Source organism: Copadichromis virginalis, linkage group LG17 (assembly GCF_057382275.1).
Source record: "Copadichromis virginalis isolate Kocher_CV1m ecotype Utaka linkage group LG17, C_Virginalis_male_GT1.1, whole genome shotgun sequence".
In the NCBI taxonomy this organism is placed as follows: Eukaryota; Metazoa; Chordata; class Actinopteri; order Cichliformes; family Cichlidae; genus Copadichromis; species Copadichromis virginalis.
Window position 1 is genome coordinate 5,640,072 of NC_140634.1, and position 18,689 is coordinate 5,658,760.

General features: G+C 40.0%; 1 protein-coding gene across 2 annotated transcripts in view; it reads right to left on the reverse strand.

Annotated features, from left to right (window-relative positions):
• Positions 1-18,663, reverse strand: part of dnajc6 (DnaJ (Hsp40) homolog, subfamily C, member 6) — a 33,199-nt gene extending 14,536 nt beyond the window's left edge. For both annotated transcript variants that reach the window (XM_085437320.1, XM_085437319.1), the window contains exons 1-4: positions 18,452-18,663; positions 10,504-10,639; positions 3,445-3,494; positions 1,497-1,645 (exon numbers count right to left, since the gene is read on the reverse strand). In XM_085437320.1, coding sequence (XP_085293446.1) covers positions 1,497-1,645; positions 3,445-3,494; positions 10,504-10,639; positions 18,452-18,650 — 534 coding nt within the window. In that variant the 5' untranslated portion in view covers positions 18,651-18,663. The remainder of the gene's footprint in view (positions 1-1,496; positions 1,646-3,444; positions 3,495-10,503; positions 10,640-18,451) is intronic.
• Positions 18,664-18,689: the final 26 nt, after the last annotated feature.

Below are 18,689 nucleotides of genomic sequence, written 5' to 3' on the forward strand. Positions count from 1 at the left end.
TGATCGCTGCTAGCTGCTTATTAGGCCTTGCATCAGTTAATTTGCATCATTACACTGGATTTCTCAAAGGTGTTTGAAGTTTTGTTGTATTTTGTGAGATTTTTTTTTTGAGTAATTATTCAACTTGCTGCAGGGTTAATTGTATATTTAAAAAAACTATCCTGTTTTGTTTTCTTGGTAAGAGTAAAATTCTACCATTTATTTATGTGTTAGCACAAATTAGCAAGTACTGATGTCATGTGTGATGCAGCCATGCTCTGGTTTTGTTAGCGATCTAGCTTGTAAAAAAACTTTCCACCTTCTTGTCGAAATGTAGTCAGTTCTGGCTTCTAAAAAACCAAATGGTGACTGCCAAATTGACGGGTTATACACAAACCAGCTGATGACACTGGATACTTCATATACTGTTTGAACAACAATTTTATGAAATTCTCAAGTTTAAAAAAAGAAAGAAAAAATGTACTTTTTTAGCATTAAGCTAATGACTAGGAATAGGACTCAAGTACCGGCTGTTGCAGAGAGTTGGTTCACAGTAGTTCAATGAAATTGTTTATCTACTTATGCTTATTGATTGTGCTTATCGGTTCCTCTTGCACTTGTGCTGATATCAGTTTTTGCGCTGGAGGAGAAAAACTGCGGTGCAGTCTAAAGCGTTGATATGGACATTCATTTTATTTTTATCACATAGGACGAGAGCTCGATGGTAATGGCAAACTGCATTCAGGACAGAAACATCTGAATTATGGTGCTAAAACAACTTCAGCTCTTTTTAAGTACATGCACAGAAAGCATGTTAACACTAAGGCAGCTAAGAATCCAGGCTGATGTTAAAAGTGAGCAACTGCTGACCCCAGCCTAGTAGCCAGACCCTGAACTTCCACAGGTAACAAACTGATGGCCTGTCATGCTGCAGTCTTCATTTCTACCTGTTCATGATTCTAAAGTAGACTCATGAGACAATGCATTTTAGGTCATTTTACTGAAAACCTTGAAATATTTAAGTAACGTACTGCATTACCTTTATGCAAAATATTCTACGTAATATTGTGTTACCACAAAATTAACACTGATTACAACAAAGAGAGAAAATACCTGCAATGTGCACAAACATTTCACCACACAGCATGCAATTAATTTGCCTGAATGTAATGCGGTTGATATTCTGCTTAGTGATGGTGGTAACTCTCAAAGCAGAGCCATTGAGAACCCAATGAGAACCTATAAGAGATTCAATAAGGAATCAAATGAATAATCCATACAATTAGTGATCCGGTAATGAAATCGGAATCCTTAGCTATTACAGACCTGATAAAAAAAGCAAAATGAAACTTTTCTCTGGGTGGTTTGAGACTATCAAGGAACAATCACGCCTAAAACTGTAATTAAGCCCTCCTATTTCCCTTCTATATTTATAAAATGAAGAGTGCGAAAAAGGTGGAGCAACCACTACATGAGTAACAGCTTCATCGAGATCCATGGGCTACAGTCACACTCACCCTGTTGGAGAATTTGGCCCCACGGTAGTTACGCTGTGATAGGTTGAAAACAGTGTAGTGGTCCGCATGCCGGCTGTCAAGAAAAGAGCGGATGTCTTCGACATGGTTCTGGTAGCCAATCTGCACCGACTCAGCTGGATAGGTCATCACTGAAAAAAAGTTTGACATGTTCACATCCATTCGCTTATCGTTTTCAGGGTCGCGGGGGGTGCTGGAGCCTATCCCAGCTGTCATAGGGCAAGAGGCAGGGTACACCCTGGACAGGTCGCCAGTCTGTCACAGGGCCAACACACAGGGACAGACAACCATTCGCACTCACATTCATTCACACCTAGTGACAATTTGGATTATCCAATTATCCCCACAAGCTGCATGTCTTTGGACGGTGGGAGGAAGCCGGAGTACCCGGAGGGGAACCCACGCAAACACGGGAAGAACATGCAAACTCCGCACAGAAAGACCCCGGCCTGATGTTGGAATTGAACTCAGGACCTTCTTGCTATGCGGCAACAGTGCTAACCACCGTGCCACCGTGCTGCCATGTTCACATGTACAGTGCAATTAAGACAAACTCAGTCATGACAGAGAACATTTTAACAGAACTCTAAACAGTCTCGTTCAAAACTAAGCACAGCCTATAATTCAGCAGCTTGTAGAACCTCCTTTAGCAGCAATAACATTTCAGCCATAATTTTGTGGATTTGCTTGTGTACGTAGGAACATTGCTGTTTCTGTTGTATGACCCAATTTCAACCAAGCATTAAATGTCAGAGATGGCCTCACACGTGACTCTAGAATACTTTTACCTAATTCACCACTATTCTTTAAGGTTTCTATGGTTGATGTAATTAAATCCTGTACAACCTGCATGAAATTCTTCTTGAGATGACATGATGCGATCAAGTAAGAGTGGTTAGTTGCCTGGATTTGCGATATCATGAGATCATGCAAGATTTCAGTCCACCAGAAAATCACTGGGGTTAGAAGAAAAGCGCACACCTTGTGTATGCCATTGCTATTTATTGTGGTTTTACCTGTCAAGCACAAAAACGTAAAGAAAATTCTGTATCAAACCTTGTAATCATACCTTTCCTACTTTTTCTTGACTCCTCGAATTTAAAATAATCATGAAAAGGATTTCCACGTAAATAAATATCTTTCTATTAGCATTAAGTACTTTTGTTGGGCTAACATAATTTGCATGGATTGGATCAATTCAATGAAATTATGATGGACTTAACTCCAGTAAATAAGTTGATTTATCATTAATTAATTAAGTTGGTCCAACTCTAGTATGTTACACATTGGAATAACAGAATTGAATAACACTAAAATAAAGCAATTTAATCGATTTTTTTTTTTATGTTCATTCAAAGAGTTTTTTTCAGTGAGTGTCAGTCTTTAACATGCTAACAGAGACCTGTAGAATCCAAAACATAACTCTGAGAATTGTACAGTCTGACCTGGAGTGAATTTTCCATGACCCCCGCTCCTGGGAAGACTGTGGTATTGTCTTAAAGCACACCAGACCATCAAACTGATCACAAATTCCACTTTTACGGAGGTGCTCACACTTGCTGATGTTCAGTTAATTAAGTACATGGCTGCTACTTACTGTCTTAATTCCTATGGAAGCAGTAAGAGTGTGCTTAGTTTTTCACAGGACTACAGAAGGGTTCTGTGAATACTTTTCATTTCTACATAACTGTCTTTTTACCCACTGTGGAGTACAGGATTGCAAAAAGGTGAGCTGAGTAGCTCTGCACTCCAGCATGACTACCATGGGATATAAAGCCCTCGAGTGACAAATGTCTGACTGACTTTGCCTTTTAAAGGGCACATTGCTGCCCAATCAAAAAGCTGGAAAACAGTCCAAGTAACATTGTTAAAGTTCATCTATCTACACACATGCGTATATACAATGCCCATTCGCTAGAAATACATTTACCTATGATCCGTGATGTTATGTAGGCAATGTCCAGCTCTCCTTTGGTATAACTGTAAGGAAAAAAGAAATCTTTGAAAACACGTTTTATTACATCATATATGTAAAACCAATATCCACTGTCCACAAGCATCTCAATAAATGTTTAAAATATAAGTTGTAGTAGGCTTTACAAAATCACCTTGCTTTTGTATTTCTGTGATTTAGATATGAAATGTTAGAGATTCATAATGACTGTTTCTGTGCATTTAGCTACCAAGACAAAATGATGCATATATAAAAAGTTAGTATAAGAATATCCAGCATCCAAAAAGGTTGATCCACCTTTCTGTCATTCACAGGTTGAACTGCATTACAGGCATATCCAAGTGATTAACTTCAACAGGCTTTAGAGCTGTTATCTTGTTCGGGCTCACCACTCTAGGCTGAACTGCCTGGGATCAAAGAAATACCATATGTGAATTCTTAAATTGAGCAGCACTGCCTTTCATTGCCAAATGTAGCTCTGCCATATGGACCTTTTTTTTTTTTTTCGACTGTGGGGGCAGCTGTGGTGCACTCACATACAAGCAGTCCACTAGTGCTCCAGCACAGCAGTGGTGGAAACACGTACTAATGAAACACTGCCAAAAAGGCTCAGGGTGGGGTTAGAGTGAGAGACGAAAATTTGTTTTTGGACAAATGACTCACAAAAAGAAAATCTCACAACTGACAGCAGCAGAGGAAGGCTCAGCTCACTGTAGTTGCATTTATCTTTCAAGACAGGTTTGTAGGCTAATGCGAATCAAATTGAGTTGGCTTGTTGCCTACTGTGTAAATCCTGCAAGCTAGGCCTAGCTGGGACCGTCATTCCGTGTGATCATGGAGGAGTGCCATATGGGCCTGCTGCAGTCCTAGACCTGGTTATGTAATGCAGTCCTTCTCAGCTAGACTGCTAAATGAGTCATGGGTTTTTCTGTAAACAAACCAAGCGTACCATATCACGTGAATGTGTCCTTTGATTTAGGCCGTTTGTGTAGTTTAGCCTTAAAAAAAAAAATGTAACTGCTAATATACTACAATATAACAGACAAACAACCTTAATTAAATCCAACAGTGAGGGCATTGCATGTAAGTCCTCTATAATGAGGTAATTGGACCACAATTGAAGCTTCTATTTTGATCTCAGAGTGTTTGTTGTTCCCAGAGTAGAAAAGCAGAGTCAACGTTTGACCAATTTAATGTGGAAAAAAAGGTCAGTTTTATCTTTACATTATACTTTTATTAGTAAATCGGGTCTGGGAGATCAGAAAGGTGACATTTCTGCTGGATATTAACACTTCTGTGTGTACATATGTGTGGTTTTTCCTATTTCTATGCTGAATAATACATCTATTACCATGGAAACAGGTACACAATTATGAGCCAACTAAACTGTGTGTAATAGAGAAACGCATCTCCAGTATGAAAAATAAAAAATATTGTATTAATGTGCAATCTGAACACCCCCCAACTAGCTAATAACAATAACACCACTATCAACACCTGACAAGACCAATTTAAAAACGGTAACGACCAGCTGATCCCAGCTGTGGTGGAGCGTTGATCTAATTACTGTGGAGATGCTAAATGCCAGCAGATGTTTTTTCAGACTGCTATAAAAAATGTCTTGTCAGTCCTTTGTGTTACACAAAGACATTTGATAAAAGCTGTTGATATGCAGTCGATATCAGAGCGCACAATCAAAAACAAGCCCATGTCTAACAGACAGGAAGTTAAAAGATAATGACGAGACTGGTGCAATTTCCTCTTGCTGGAAAATGATTAGATACATTTTGATGTAAATTGCACATAAATAGTCAGAAGGTTTGATTTTGGACTTAGACTTTGTTTAATCTGCCACTGAATCCCTTTTTTTTCCCACCAAGTGGGCAATTTATCTAAAGGTAGTCAGTCTAGCAACTGTGTGACTAATAATTTGAAGGACTCACTTCTAAAATTGTGGTTTACCAAGATACTAATCATGCTAGCTCATTAAGATAACATAATGCTTATTCATTAACTTATCATCCCTGTACGGATGTTAGTATTTCATACCATTAATATATCATTCCACATCTTAGTTTTCTCTCATATGTATACTGTTACAATGGGGGATGTTCCAATTAAACATAGTCAGAGTTTCAAATAAAGAGGTCATTTATTTAGTGTCCAAATAAGCCCTGTGAGCCACATTTGAGACTGCTTGGTTTCAGACATAGACAGTGTTAAACATGGAGGTAGCCTTGGTGACGTCACCCACTGGTTTTGGACTTTACATTCTGAGCTTCAGGTTTGGCTAAAGCTCAGACATTTTGCTTCAGCTATGGACATTGCCCCTTAAGGCAACGATCCCCAACCTTTTTTGCGCCATGGACCAGTTTATGTCCGACAATATTTTCACAACCTTTAAGGTATCATGGACAAATACAACAAATAAAATCAGTTCCGGAACCAAAAAAAAAGAAGATTTATTGTGAGAGTTGTAGCACCCAAGCCTCAACTCTCACGGACCGTGAGAGTTGAGGACCGCTGCCTTAAGGCACATGGTACTGGCTGTAAGCACAGAAGCCCCACCCACCTTCTGTTCAAACCTCCTGTTTGTGAGTATCAGCCAATTAGAAGAAAGATGTCTACAAAAGTGAGGCGAAAGAGAACTAAAACACTTTTTACTATTGTACTGATGGCAGCAACAGATCTCTAAAACATTGGGACAGGGGGACAGAAGGCTGGAATGGTAAGGGGTACTAATAAGAAACAGTTGGAGAAACATTTTGCAACTAATTAGGTTATTTGGTAACAGGCTGGTAATAAGGATCATATTACCAAGGCAGAGTTTCTGAGAAGTAAAGATAGACAGATGTTTACCAATCTGCAAAAAATGTCTCTAATTGTAAAACATTTTCAGAAACATATCAGAATATTGTTCCTTGATGTAAAAGTACTTTATCTGATCTTTTTCAGAACACAGTAGCTGAACATCCGAATCAAAAAGATTCAGAGAATCCCCGACAAATCTCTTTAAATGACAAGGCTGAAAATCAGTTCTTCAGGCCGATGATTTTTCTCTGGGTCAGAGGTTGTTTGAAATGGAAGTGGAAAACTGTTTAGTGAATATGAAACACATTGTTGATACATCTTTCAGACTAAAAAGGAGAGAGACTATCTGGCTTGCTATCAGCTCTCAGTTCAAAAGTCCACATCTCTGTTGGGATGTTGGTGCACTAGTGCCTATGGAAACGACTGCTTGAACAGTCACCTTCAATGCTGAAAGGTATATACAGGCTTTAGAGCAACATACTCTCCCATTCAGACAACGTCTTTTTCAGCAATACGATGCTAAACCACATACTGCATCTACCGGATTACAACGCACAGTTTCATAGTAGAAGACTCCAGGTGCTAAAGTGGCCTGCCTGCTGTCCAGACCTTTCACCAAGAACACAAAAGAGAAGACACAACGGTAAACGCAGTTCTGTCTCAACTTTCTTTAGACGAGTTACTGCCGTCAAATTCAAAATGAGCTAATAGTTTCTTTAAAGTGGTACATTTTCTCATTCCAAAACATTTTATCTATGTTTTCTACATTCTATTGGTCTATGACATTTCCAAATGATTGCATTCTGTTTATATTTACAGTTTACACAGCATCCAAACTTTGTTACTGTAGTGGGCTTGTAACAGGTCCCCCATCATTGGCATCTTTCTATGGATTACATGATCACTAATGGTCACCACTGATCTTTTCTTTCTTCTATCTGACCTGAGAGACAAAACAACAATTTTTAGCAGTTATTAATTTTTATGTGACTTTCTTATTGCTGCACTACTTTATTCAACTTGATATTGGTATTAACTCTGATGCAATAACTCACATTTTGTGATAAAAAAAAAAAAACAGTAAAAAAAAACCCAAAAGGTAAACTTGCTTGGGTTGGTGTATAGATGTACCGGTATGTTATTAAACCCATTCTGAGCAGTACAGCACTTCATGTTCATGCTTTCCTCCGAGAAAGTAAACACCCTGAGCTTATAAGACATTTTAGGCTGAATACATGAGAAGTGAGGTGCTCTATTAGAACCTCTCAAGACTACACAAACATAGTCTCAACCAAATCAATGTAAGTGGGTTAGATCCCGATGGATATTAGAGTCGGGCTCTCTACATTTCCCCTATGGTCTTCTCTAAAATTCACTTGTCTTCATTTTGTTTAAGCAGGATTTTTATAGCATGTCTGCTTAAACCAATTTAAGTGGCTACATAGTGTTTGCACTGCAATCATCTATCCTCGGGGCCTGATTTATCTTCATTCACTCTTCAAAATCACAGTGGGATTTTTTTTTTTTAATTCACCAGAGTTTCTTATTTTGTAGATAAGATGTGCTGTAAGTTTGTGTTCTGTATGTTTAGGTGTCTGAAAAATGACATGGATAATGAAATTGGGAAAACTGGAATTTTAGATGCAGATCAAAGCTTGAAAACTTGAGGGGAAAAGGCAAATTAATGTGTGTCTGATAGGGAGGTCGGTGGAGTGGGGGTTACAGCCTGGGTGCAGACCAAGCACACCGTGTTATTCACAAAACCAGCACAGCCATCAAGGCTCCATATTCATTGCGCTTCTCACAGACACAAACACATTGTTGCTTCAAGTCGCCTGCCCTGCAAATTTTTCTTCTTCAGCTACGTAAAGAAACACAGGTTGGTTTTAATAATTCAGAAGCAGCTCTTTCCCTTGACTACGCATGAGAACAGAAGCAGAGAGGAACGGATCAAGACCTGTCGGGGCATTCAAAGAAGGCCCGTTTAACAGCAGAGGTGTCACGTTATACCGAGGAAGCTCAAGGGAATTTTTTTTCCCTTGGTTGACATTCTTGTATCTCATTTAAACCTGCCTTAACACTTTGTCCATGTCAGCAGACACGGTTGAATATTGGCAGTCACATTTGAGATAAAGTCCAAAATTTGCTTAAAATCTATTTACTCATCTTCTGTTAAGCAACAACTTAACCAAAAGACTACATAACAAGAAAATATGGAATGTTTTGCTGGAATAATGATATATTAATCGAAACAGAATTGTTTGGAAGTGGTCTGAATGCATACTGTTTAAGAAAGCAAAAGGTATGAGCTAGCCTACTTCTCCTCCCTCCATTATCCCTTATCACACATGCATATACAGTCCCCACAAACACACTTCACATCGCATCACACAGGTTCCTAATGAAATGAATCCTTCTGTATCAGCAGTGCTCTGGCCATTTGGCACAATGAACCGCCATGAATAATGCAGCCAGAAGTGGGGCAATAGACACCAAAGAGGGAGGCAGAGAGGAAAGGAAGAAAGGTGGAGCCAAGCGGGCAGTCGATCAACCGAAAAACACAAGGGGAACGAGAGGACAGGAGAGTGGGAGTTTGCCAAGATGTGAGCGACAGAAAGGGAGAGACCCTGGAGAGGAAATTTCACAATCAGACTTGCTGAGTCAATAGTGAGGGGAGCAACGTAGGGTGTGTGTGTGTGTGTGTGTGTGTGTGTGTGTGTGTGTGTGTGTGTGTGTGTGTGTGTGTGTTTGATAATACAGAGGCCTCTTTGTGCCGCCCTGTGCAGATGCCTGTGCACAAACACATTGGGACGACCGAGCCGTGCCAGACTCTGAAACCTCACTCTTTCCTCCCTCCATCCCAACCGCTCTGCTGCTTCACTTCTAAAGCTAGTTGGAGACGCTTGTGATCAACATCTGAAACAGCATTCGGTTAACCAGTTCGCTCACTACTGAAGCACAGATTTAAGCTGGACTTGTGTGCAGTATTCATCTTTAGCTGTACAACACTAGAAAAATATCTACAGCGGGGATGTCAAACATGTTTTAAATTGTTTGCCAAATACATTGGCTACTTTGATCTGAAGAGGGCCGAACCAGTGATGGTTCCTTTTTTATCAGGGTAAAGAAGTGAATTACACATTTAATTTCATTTAATATAAGAAATGCTGCAGCAATTAATGTGAGACATCTGTTAGCATTTCTAAAATTAGAGAAAAATTATAGATTATTATTTATTACTTTGGTGTGGTTTGAATGACAATAGGGTCCCTGGTTAGTAGAAAAACTGTAAAATTTAGGAAAATAAAGTTAAAAGTCCAAAATCTATGCCCTCCTTCACATTTTCCAAAGCCATCCAGTGGACCTGATTGGAGTCTCTGGCGGGCCAATTCTGACCCCTGGCCCTTGTGTTTGACTGCACAGTGTATTTAATTCAGTGTCACATGGTAATAAACTCAAGATAAACTAGATGTGATCACAATGACTAAAAATCGTATCTGTAAAAATCAGAAGCACTGACTGAGCTTATATTCAAGGTCATCATTTTGAGCACTTCTGGGCTGTTTTTGTTCTTTTTTTCTTTTCTTTTTGTCTCTTGGTCAGACTTTGTTTCTGCGATGCTTTAACTTGTTTTCGTTTTTGGGATGTGAACAAAGTTGCAGAGAGCTGATCACTCCTGTGAGTGATCCAGGTATTGGGCAAGGTCTGGGTTAGTTTGGCCAAAAAATGCTCGGATGAATGAGACATGCTGGTAGCACCAGACACTCGCCCTCAGGTCCATCCATGTTCCAGCAGAGCTCTGTATTGACCATCTGACCCAGTGAAGTACGATCCTGGTTTTGTTCCTCACTGGATGTGCTCCCTTCAGGATTGAAAACCTCAAACTCTTCACCTGAAAACTGCTGGAAAGCATCAACAGTGATGATCTTTGACAATATTCAGGTCAGTTTGAAATAGATGTTAATGTGAGGCTAAAAATCACTGTCTGGACATAAACAACACGACAACCTTGAACATAAGATCAGCCACATTTTTATCAACTACCGTAAGAGTTTTTTTAATTTTTAATCATCACTTCTATACAGTTGCAGTAGCCGACCAAGTCTCCATTGCTTTTGTTGCACAAGTCTCTCGAAAAATAATCTTTGCTTATTAGTATAACATTTGAGCAAAACTGTATTCATTCCTGTAATATGAAACCATATGAATGCAGTGGTCACTTACGTAGCAACTTGATGCATGACTTTGGTGGAGGTGTCCTTCAGCGTGTCTTTCAGGTTGTCCTTAAAGTTGCTGAAGAACTTGCCAGCTCCTCCCTTGACCATATCCAGCAGTCCTCCGCCATAGCCTGCATCCATATCTGAGAACAAAGGAGCAAGAAGCTTTTCAAGCTCTGATGTCACTAATGTCCTACAAATTCCTACTTCATTTTGCTTTAGGGCAGTCATTGCAGCTGATCCCACCTTTGTGGTGCAGGGAAAGCGTCCAAAATTACACGTGAGAGGAGGGCAACCTTCTGCTGAAACGTCCCATCATACGTTTTTGCGCAAATGATGGATTTACACACAGTCCTTCGAGCCCTAATTCAGAGGTTTTTCATTTGGTGATGAACATGAGTCACTGCTCTACACACTCAGTAAACATGTGTGTAGGTGTGAAGGAATGATGGAGAAGGACATAAGAGACAAAACACACATTAAAATGCACACCAGCTCATGCGCATCTGTGTGTGTTTGCATATATTCTTAACTTTGGATGAGGCCCATGTGTTTAATCTGAGTCACTCAGACCCTCCCTCCTCTGTCTCCCCTCTTCACCTACTGTGCATAGAAACCACCATGTCATTACTTTATATCATCTGGCAGTGCTGACTAATCTACCGACATTAAACATGATGCCGCAGACAAACACCCACAACCGGATTTTAGGCAAAGTCTCGTCCTAGCATCATGCTTCATGCACAACCTGTCTTGTCTGCAGAAATGTGCACTTGCCGACAGAGAAGCATTCAGTCAGTGCTTGAGTTTATGATCTGTGAGGAGTGAAAAGAGCTTCTCCCAACCAAACCGGTCAGTGGGGATCATTAAGCTAGCTGAGCATCAAATTTTAGATCGGGCCCAGAGTAGGGTTGTTTTTTGGTTTTCCTCATCTATAATTCATCTTCACGTATGTGCAAGTGGGTTTTTCCCCATGATTAAAAACAAAGAAAGCTTAGTTTATGTGTTGCACTGGCCTGGATAAACTAATGGAAGTATTGCAAAATATTTTTAACAGGCAACTTCTTCTTCTATTTCAAAAAGAAAAGTCCCAGTGATGCAGGAGAAGGAACACTGTGCACTTATGCAAAAACAGACTGAGTCTGTACAAAGTTTTTCTTTGGTTTAAATAGTTGGAAATGTCAGATTCGCACTCTTAAAGATGTTATGGGTTTATCGATGACTTTCATCTGGACAGTACTGGGGAAAAGGGTTATTGAGGTTACACAGATGGTTCATTATAACGAGAAACTACTGTACCACTAGTTAGTAGTTTGTGGGATGTTTCTAACTCTGAAAATGGAATATGACAGGAATAGCTCATAGAAATAGCTAAAGGGCTATGCAAGGACATATTTGTTTTCATGCTGGTTGGCTGCCGTGCCTTTCATGTCAGCCAACCAGCATGTCAGACTGTCAGGCCAAGCTCAGAGGTTGTCAAAATCAGAAGCCAAACAAAAAATTTCACTTTTATCTGAAACATCTACCCACATACTTTTGCTATGTTATCAAAATGTCAAAACTTGACATTTTGCTAAATGTTTTCTTTGCAATTGGATCAGAAGCTTGAAAGCATCAACTCCATCCTTATTTTAGGAGCTTGGAAAGACGCAAAGACATTACAAACAACGTCTAGGAGAAAAGCTGCGTGCAAAGTTTGATATACAACCACATACAGCAGCTGCTTCAAACTCCTTCGACAGAGACTCCTTCGCCACATGCATGATGTATTTGCAGCGATTCTTCACTAAGTTCCAAAATTAGACTTTTGGTCTCTGACTGCTGAGGCATGATGTGCATGACAGGGATTTATTTTTACTGAGAAATAAAACTCTTGCAGCCTGTGACACACCAAAATTCCCCCATGCTAAAAAAATTGAATTGAACTTTGCAAACAGCAAAGATTACCAGTGTTAAGTCGAGTTTTTATACAATGTAACTGCATAAACATGTCTTTAGATAGATAGATAGATAGATAGATAGATAGATAGATAGATAGATAGATAGATAGATAGATAGATAGATAGATAGATAGATAGATAGATAGATAGATAGATAGATAGATAGATAGATAGATAGATAGATAGATAGATAGATAGATAGATAGATAGATAGATAGATAGATAGATAGATAGATAGATCGATCGATCGATCGATCCAGTCACCTATCTCAGAAATATAGTTGCATCATTGGGCGTGTCTACACTGAACAATAAAAGCTAAAACAGTCCTCTTTCCTTTTTTTAGGCAAGGCTGTGATTTCAGTGGTACGTTTTGACCCATTTTAAGCTCCTTGGCATACACATCTGCCAGTCAGTGACCTTGACAGGATTAAGAAAACCAGGATCCTACACTCTACCCTGACATCAAGAACTAAGTGTATGTGTCAGTCATGTTTGATACCTGTACAGATGGAGAAGCAGCAGTGATGCTGAATGAGCAAACATTCATAAAGAAATGTCACATCCAAAAGAGCTTTTTCATTTAAAGAAGGCCGGTCCAATAGCCTACATCGCCCCTCCTCAGCTGCCTAGTATCACATTCACTAAGCTGACCAATAGAAACAGGAGGGGAAGACAGAGGTGACTGAAGTGAGAGGAAAAAAGACAAGGCAGTTCTATTCATGTCCAGAGGGATCTGTTGGCTGTCAGCATATGTCTCCCTCCTTCTATAGCCTCAAACCTTACTCCCTCAATATCCAGCATAGTGTTAACGACACAGATAGATGCACAGGGACAACAGTAAAGCTCGAAAGGCAAAAACCCTGCACTTAACCTCAGGGGTACCATAATCATAGGCCTTGTATCTTCCTGAATTTCAACAACTGCAGTGTCAACCCGACGCTAATCTGCTTAATTATAGATGCTGCTGATAAGACAAGGAGTCTATGATTAATCATCTACTACACAGCTTAACCAGAAGTGTATTCCGCTCCCTTGAATGACAAGCAAGCCTTTACATGCTGCTGAAAGCATGACACGCTGGTATTACAGCTCTGACTAAGTGTAGGAGGAAGCTGACAGAGAATTAGGCAAACTGATTCTTTTACAAAAGTTTTGAAATTCATAATTTTAAAAAAGATTGTCACGACTTCTGAACCTTCAGATCCTTAAAGCTGCTTGGGATAGTTAAAAACAAACCCGACTAATCTGTGTCATCTGTGTTTTAAACTTCATCATTACGTACAGTCTTGTGAAAGACTTTTTACAGGACCTAAAGTAAACCAGAAGCTTTGGTCAGTTTGCTGAAATGGAGCATTCAAGTGTGTGTTAACACACGTGCCAAGGTTGGACTGTGCAACGCTCAGGAAAACTGCAAAAACCACAAGAGCTAAATCTCGGATACTACAGGCCTCAGTTAGCATGCTAAACGTTAGTTTATAACAGTACAATTAGAAAAAGACTGAATAAGTGCAGGTTGTTAGGATGGATATCCCTTCTCTCTAAAAAGACTGTGGCAGCACAGCACATGCTGGCAAAGTTGCATCTGAGCAAATCACAAGACTTCTGGAACAATGTCCTTCAAACAGACGAGACAACGTTTGGTGAAAATCAATCACAGCATATCAGCACAAACACCTCATGCCAACTGTCAAGCATGGAGGTGGAGGGGTGATAATCTGGGCTTGTTTTGAAACCACACAACCTGAGCACCTTGCAGGCACTGAGTCAAACCTTAAGTCGTCTGTATTCCAAACTCTTCTAGCATCAAATGCTAGCTTCAGCTAACATTCAGCTAACCCTCTTAGGGACACTAAAGTCCAGTCTACGTGGGCAGGGTCCTCAGAAGATTGGGTAGGCCGGAAGTAAACGGCGGTCTAGCCTTCAGATTTGCGTCACTGCTGTCTCGGTGGAGTTTAATAAACTCAGCTGTCTGCTCCTTGCTATCTGAAATATAACATGACACTGGCGTAAATTCTCGACCATCTCACACTTCTGTTTAATCAGTTTTCTGTTTGACGTTTATTCAGCTGTGTGAAAACCAAGGAGGAACCCACCAGAGCGATTAATAAAGTTTTATTTTATCTAATCAAATCAATAAACTTTAATCTCAGCCAAACCGATTTACTCACGAACAAATAAAACACTGAAAAAAGCCAAACAAGAACATTTTTAGTTTATCTAAGTGACTTATATATCACATTTAATCTGAGTAGCGAAAGACCACGGTGATCTGAACATCATGTGCCGGGAGTTTGCCGTTCTCGCCGGCTCTAGTGACCCTCGAGCTCCCAGCTAGCTATCAAGCTGTTGGGTAACAGACGTCGCCGAAAACGTCGGAGCACTTTTGCAAATATGTGATATCTTGATAAACCAAGCAGATATATGAAGTTTACACAGCTACATTCTCGCCTGAAAATATGTTAAAAGTTTATTTTGTGACCCAGAAAGAGTAATAAGAGTAATATTTAAACTTAGAAGCAGCCGCCATTGTTGAAAACTGGAATTGGCTGGGCCGCGCTATGAATTCTGGGATATAGTGGGCCACAAAGGATACACCCAACCCATCCTTCAAATTCGGGGAAAAGGAGGATGCATTTGTCAGCTGCATTCGGAGGAGTCTACGAATTTGGACAGCCTTTGTCGCATTGCTGTGACGTAATCGGTCTACAAATGCGGCCTCGGGAGGATGCAGCCCATTAATTTGGAAACCATTTAGGGACACTCCCAATAGGGCTTAAAAAATCTGGGACTCTCCACCAGTTGCTCTTGGAACTGAAAAAGCTCCTCAGCTGACATGTTAAACGTCTTCAAGAAACTTCAAGAAGTCCAGACACTTTTCTTTTCACCCTCCTTAGCTTTAGCTAACGCTTGTCCAAACTGGATCTTGCATTAAGGCAACAATCCCAAACATATCAGCAAATCTACAACCGAATGGTTGAAAAAGAAAAGAGTCAAGGTGTTGCGATGGGCCAGTCCAAGTCCAGACCTCAACCCGATTGAAATGCTGCAGCGAGCTTAACAGAGCTGTGTATACACAAATGCCCACAAACCTCAATGAGCTGAAGCAACGCTATAATGAAGAGTGGAAGAGTTTCTATGGGCACTGCAGTGTCCACAGAAACTATTTATCGTCACATGTAACACGTTTGATAAACATACAATGACAATACAAACAGCTGAGCTATTTAAACAGATGTAAAACTGTGGTGGGGTTATGCCATGCTCTGTATAAATTAGCCCCAGTAAATGGCAGAAAGTGTTGTAGTAAGATCCTACAAGGTGATGTTGGTTGGTTTTTTTAACCCTTCACTCAAAAGATAAACAATTGCTTATTTTGGGGGAAAGTACTAGGACCCTGCTGAAGACTGAAACCAAACTGGAAAGCGAACTTGGACCAGTGATCTACCATTTATCTGTTCACACGTCTATATTTTTTCCATATTCTAATTATCCTAAGTGGTTCCCTTTTTGTCAGTTTAATTGCACAGTGTCAGCTGTATCAGCTACTTTACACCAAATGACGTTTTATAAAGCTGACGCAGTGATTCTCAAACTGTTAAACTGAAGCAGCATCTGCTTACAACAACAAATTGTTTCATAGGCCTGGAGATATGATCATTTCAGACAGACTGTGAAATGCCAAACTCCACAGGACTCACATTAAAATAGGCAATGAAATCTATATTTAAGAAGAAAAATTGTATTTAACATGATTTCAATGGCCCATTAATCATCCTGTGACCACAGAGTTTAGAAACCCCAATCTAGATTAAATTAGACAATAAAAATCTAAGCTAGCTACACGATAACTTAGAAAGTATTTAGCGGTGGTGAAAGAAAAGTAAAGATTGGTGTATTCAGCAAGATCATTAGGGCCTTTAGTTTTATTGTATTGCTGAAATATTACAATCGAAATGATACCAGTGCTTAATTAAGCAAGTTATATTTATTTATTTTTTATTGTGCAGGCTTACTTTATTTTCTATATATTTCCTAAGTTGTTTTTATCTATATTTATTAGAGTGTGGTTACCTTGTAGTCATACACCCTCAATGTGACCCTCACCTTTGCTTCAGCACATTTTGCCTATCTCTGTTTTTTTCAGTCATTATCCCCCTGCAGATCTGTTAGAATCTGCCTGTTTGCTTTCCTGTTGGTCTGGTAGCTCGCCCATGTGCCTCTGTGTCCATGACCAGATGGATGTGGGAGTCTGCTGGCTAGTGAGCCAACTACAGTGACAAACCCTGCTAATGGAGACACCAGAGGAGGCTGTGATACAGGCTCTATCAGGTAATAGAGCAGCGGTTAGCCTGGCCAGTTAGAGGAAGAGAGCACAGGAAATCAGCAGCACAGAGGGCCCTTGGCTTTGTGAGAAAGATCAATAGCTTGTTTGGATGTGGTTCCCTCCTCCTAGAGTGCCAACCTTTACCCCTCCGCATCCAGCATTGTGGGGAAAAACAGATGGATACATAGACACACACATGCACACACACGCAGATCAAAAAGGTTGTCTGTACACACTGGCCAGGCAGACATCTGACACATCTGAGTGCCCCCACACACCCACCCCATTCCCCACCCACAATCCCCTTTCCTTACCCCTCCTCATCCAGCTTCTTTTGTTTCACACAAATGTTCATCTCTGGAGACTGGCTGACTCCACAGAGTACTGCAGTGTGGTGAACACACATTCTACAAACAGGCCTCACAATCTAGATACGCCTATCAGCCTTATGTTATTTATTTATTTTGCATATGTTTTAATTTTTGTTGTTATTCTGTAATATAGGTATTAATAACTGCGGTGCTAATATTTTTGGACAACTGTGTCGTCATTTCAATTTTTTAAAACTGGAAATTATTTTTAAGTTTGAGTTGGTTGTTCACACTTGACATGTTCAAATTATTACTTGTATACATTTATAAGAGAAGGAAGCCTGATCAGCATTCATATTCACATTCATCACATGACTCTATATAGAGGTCCATAGGATGTTATGCTAATGCTTTGCTATTATTAAAAGTGGCAGAGTGCATGGAAAGAGCCAAATGTCTGGCATGTGACAAAAATTTATATTTGTATCATGAGCCAGGTATTTGGCTCTTATCATGGAGTCTGCTATTTTAGGAATAGTAAGTATGGAAGGAGCACAGGCAACAGAAACTATCCCAAAACTATACCACCCTATAGGACTTATTTTTAAACAAAAAACTGAATCTGTCAAAACCAATGAATTCAAACAGCTGGATTAAATTACAGCACTTTGGTGGATTGGAGTACTAACATCCACGGGGTTTTTGTTTTTCTTATAGATCAGATATGTGGGGCTTATAATCTGCCATCAACAACTACCAGATTAAAACCTAAACAGAGAGGATTTGTGCTTCTACCGCCCCAAACTAAACAAGATTTATCCTCTTAACTGTTGACATATGATATTTCCGCTACAGTTGCGGTAGAATTTTGGTCTTAAAGCCCATGTGCAAAGTAAATAAACCATGAAATATGGTCTACGTAGCAGATAGCACCCAAATATAGCAATAAAATTACTTTGCATAGACTTTTCCCGTAATTTTAATAGAAAAAATTTGATAAGTGTTTAAAAAATTCAGAACACATTTTTGGATACAGTAAACATCTGAATCTATAGAAGCCTGTTTGAAGTTGATAGGGACAGATAGGTCATGCAAGAAGAGTGAGGCGTATTTACAAATTCATATATGACATATATGTTTACATCTATTTTACAGTAGCAGCTCAGTACAGTCTCTTAGGTGGGGTCTGGGATTTTAGGATTCCTCTGTAGGCTACTTTCACTTATGTTAGCCATTATGTTGTCCACTGCTACCAAGACAATTACAGGCCGCGGTAACACTCAGTAAAGTCAAAACACCTTCATTAAAGCCCTTTCCGCGTCCACGAAGGCTCCAAACGCCATTCGTAAAGCAGCCGGAGGCGGTAGGGGCTCTTACCTGAGCTGTCCATGGTACTGCAGTCCTCCTCTCTCAGCGGGCCCGCCTTCGGTCCGAGGGTGGCCGCTATGGAGCCTCCAAGTGTGCCGCCGCTGCTCCCTCTGCCGATGCTGAAGCTATCCCCTCCGCTATCGACCAGCTGCAAAGATTCATATCCATCGTAACTGCTCTTTTTCTTGTAGGCCCCCAGCAAGCTCATACCCAAAGGAAACAAAAGAAGGGAAATTAAACACAAAAG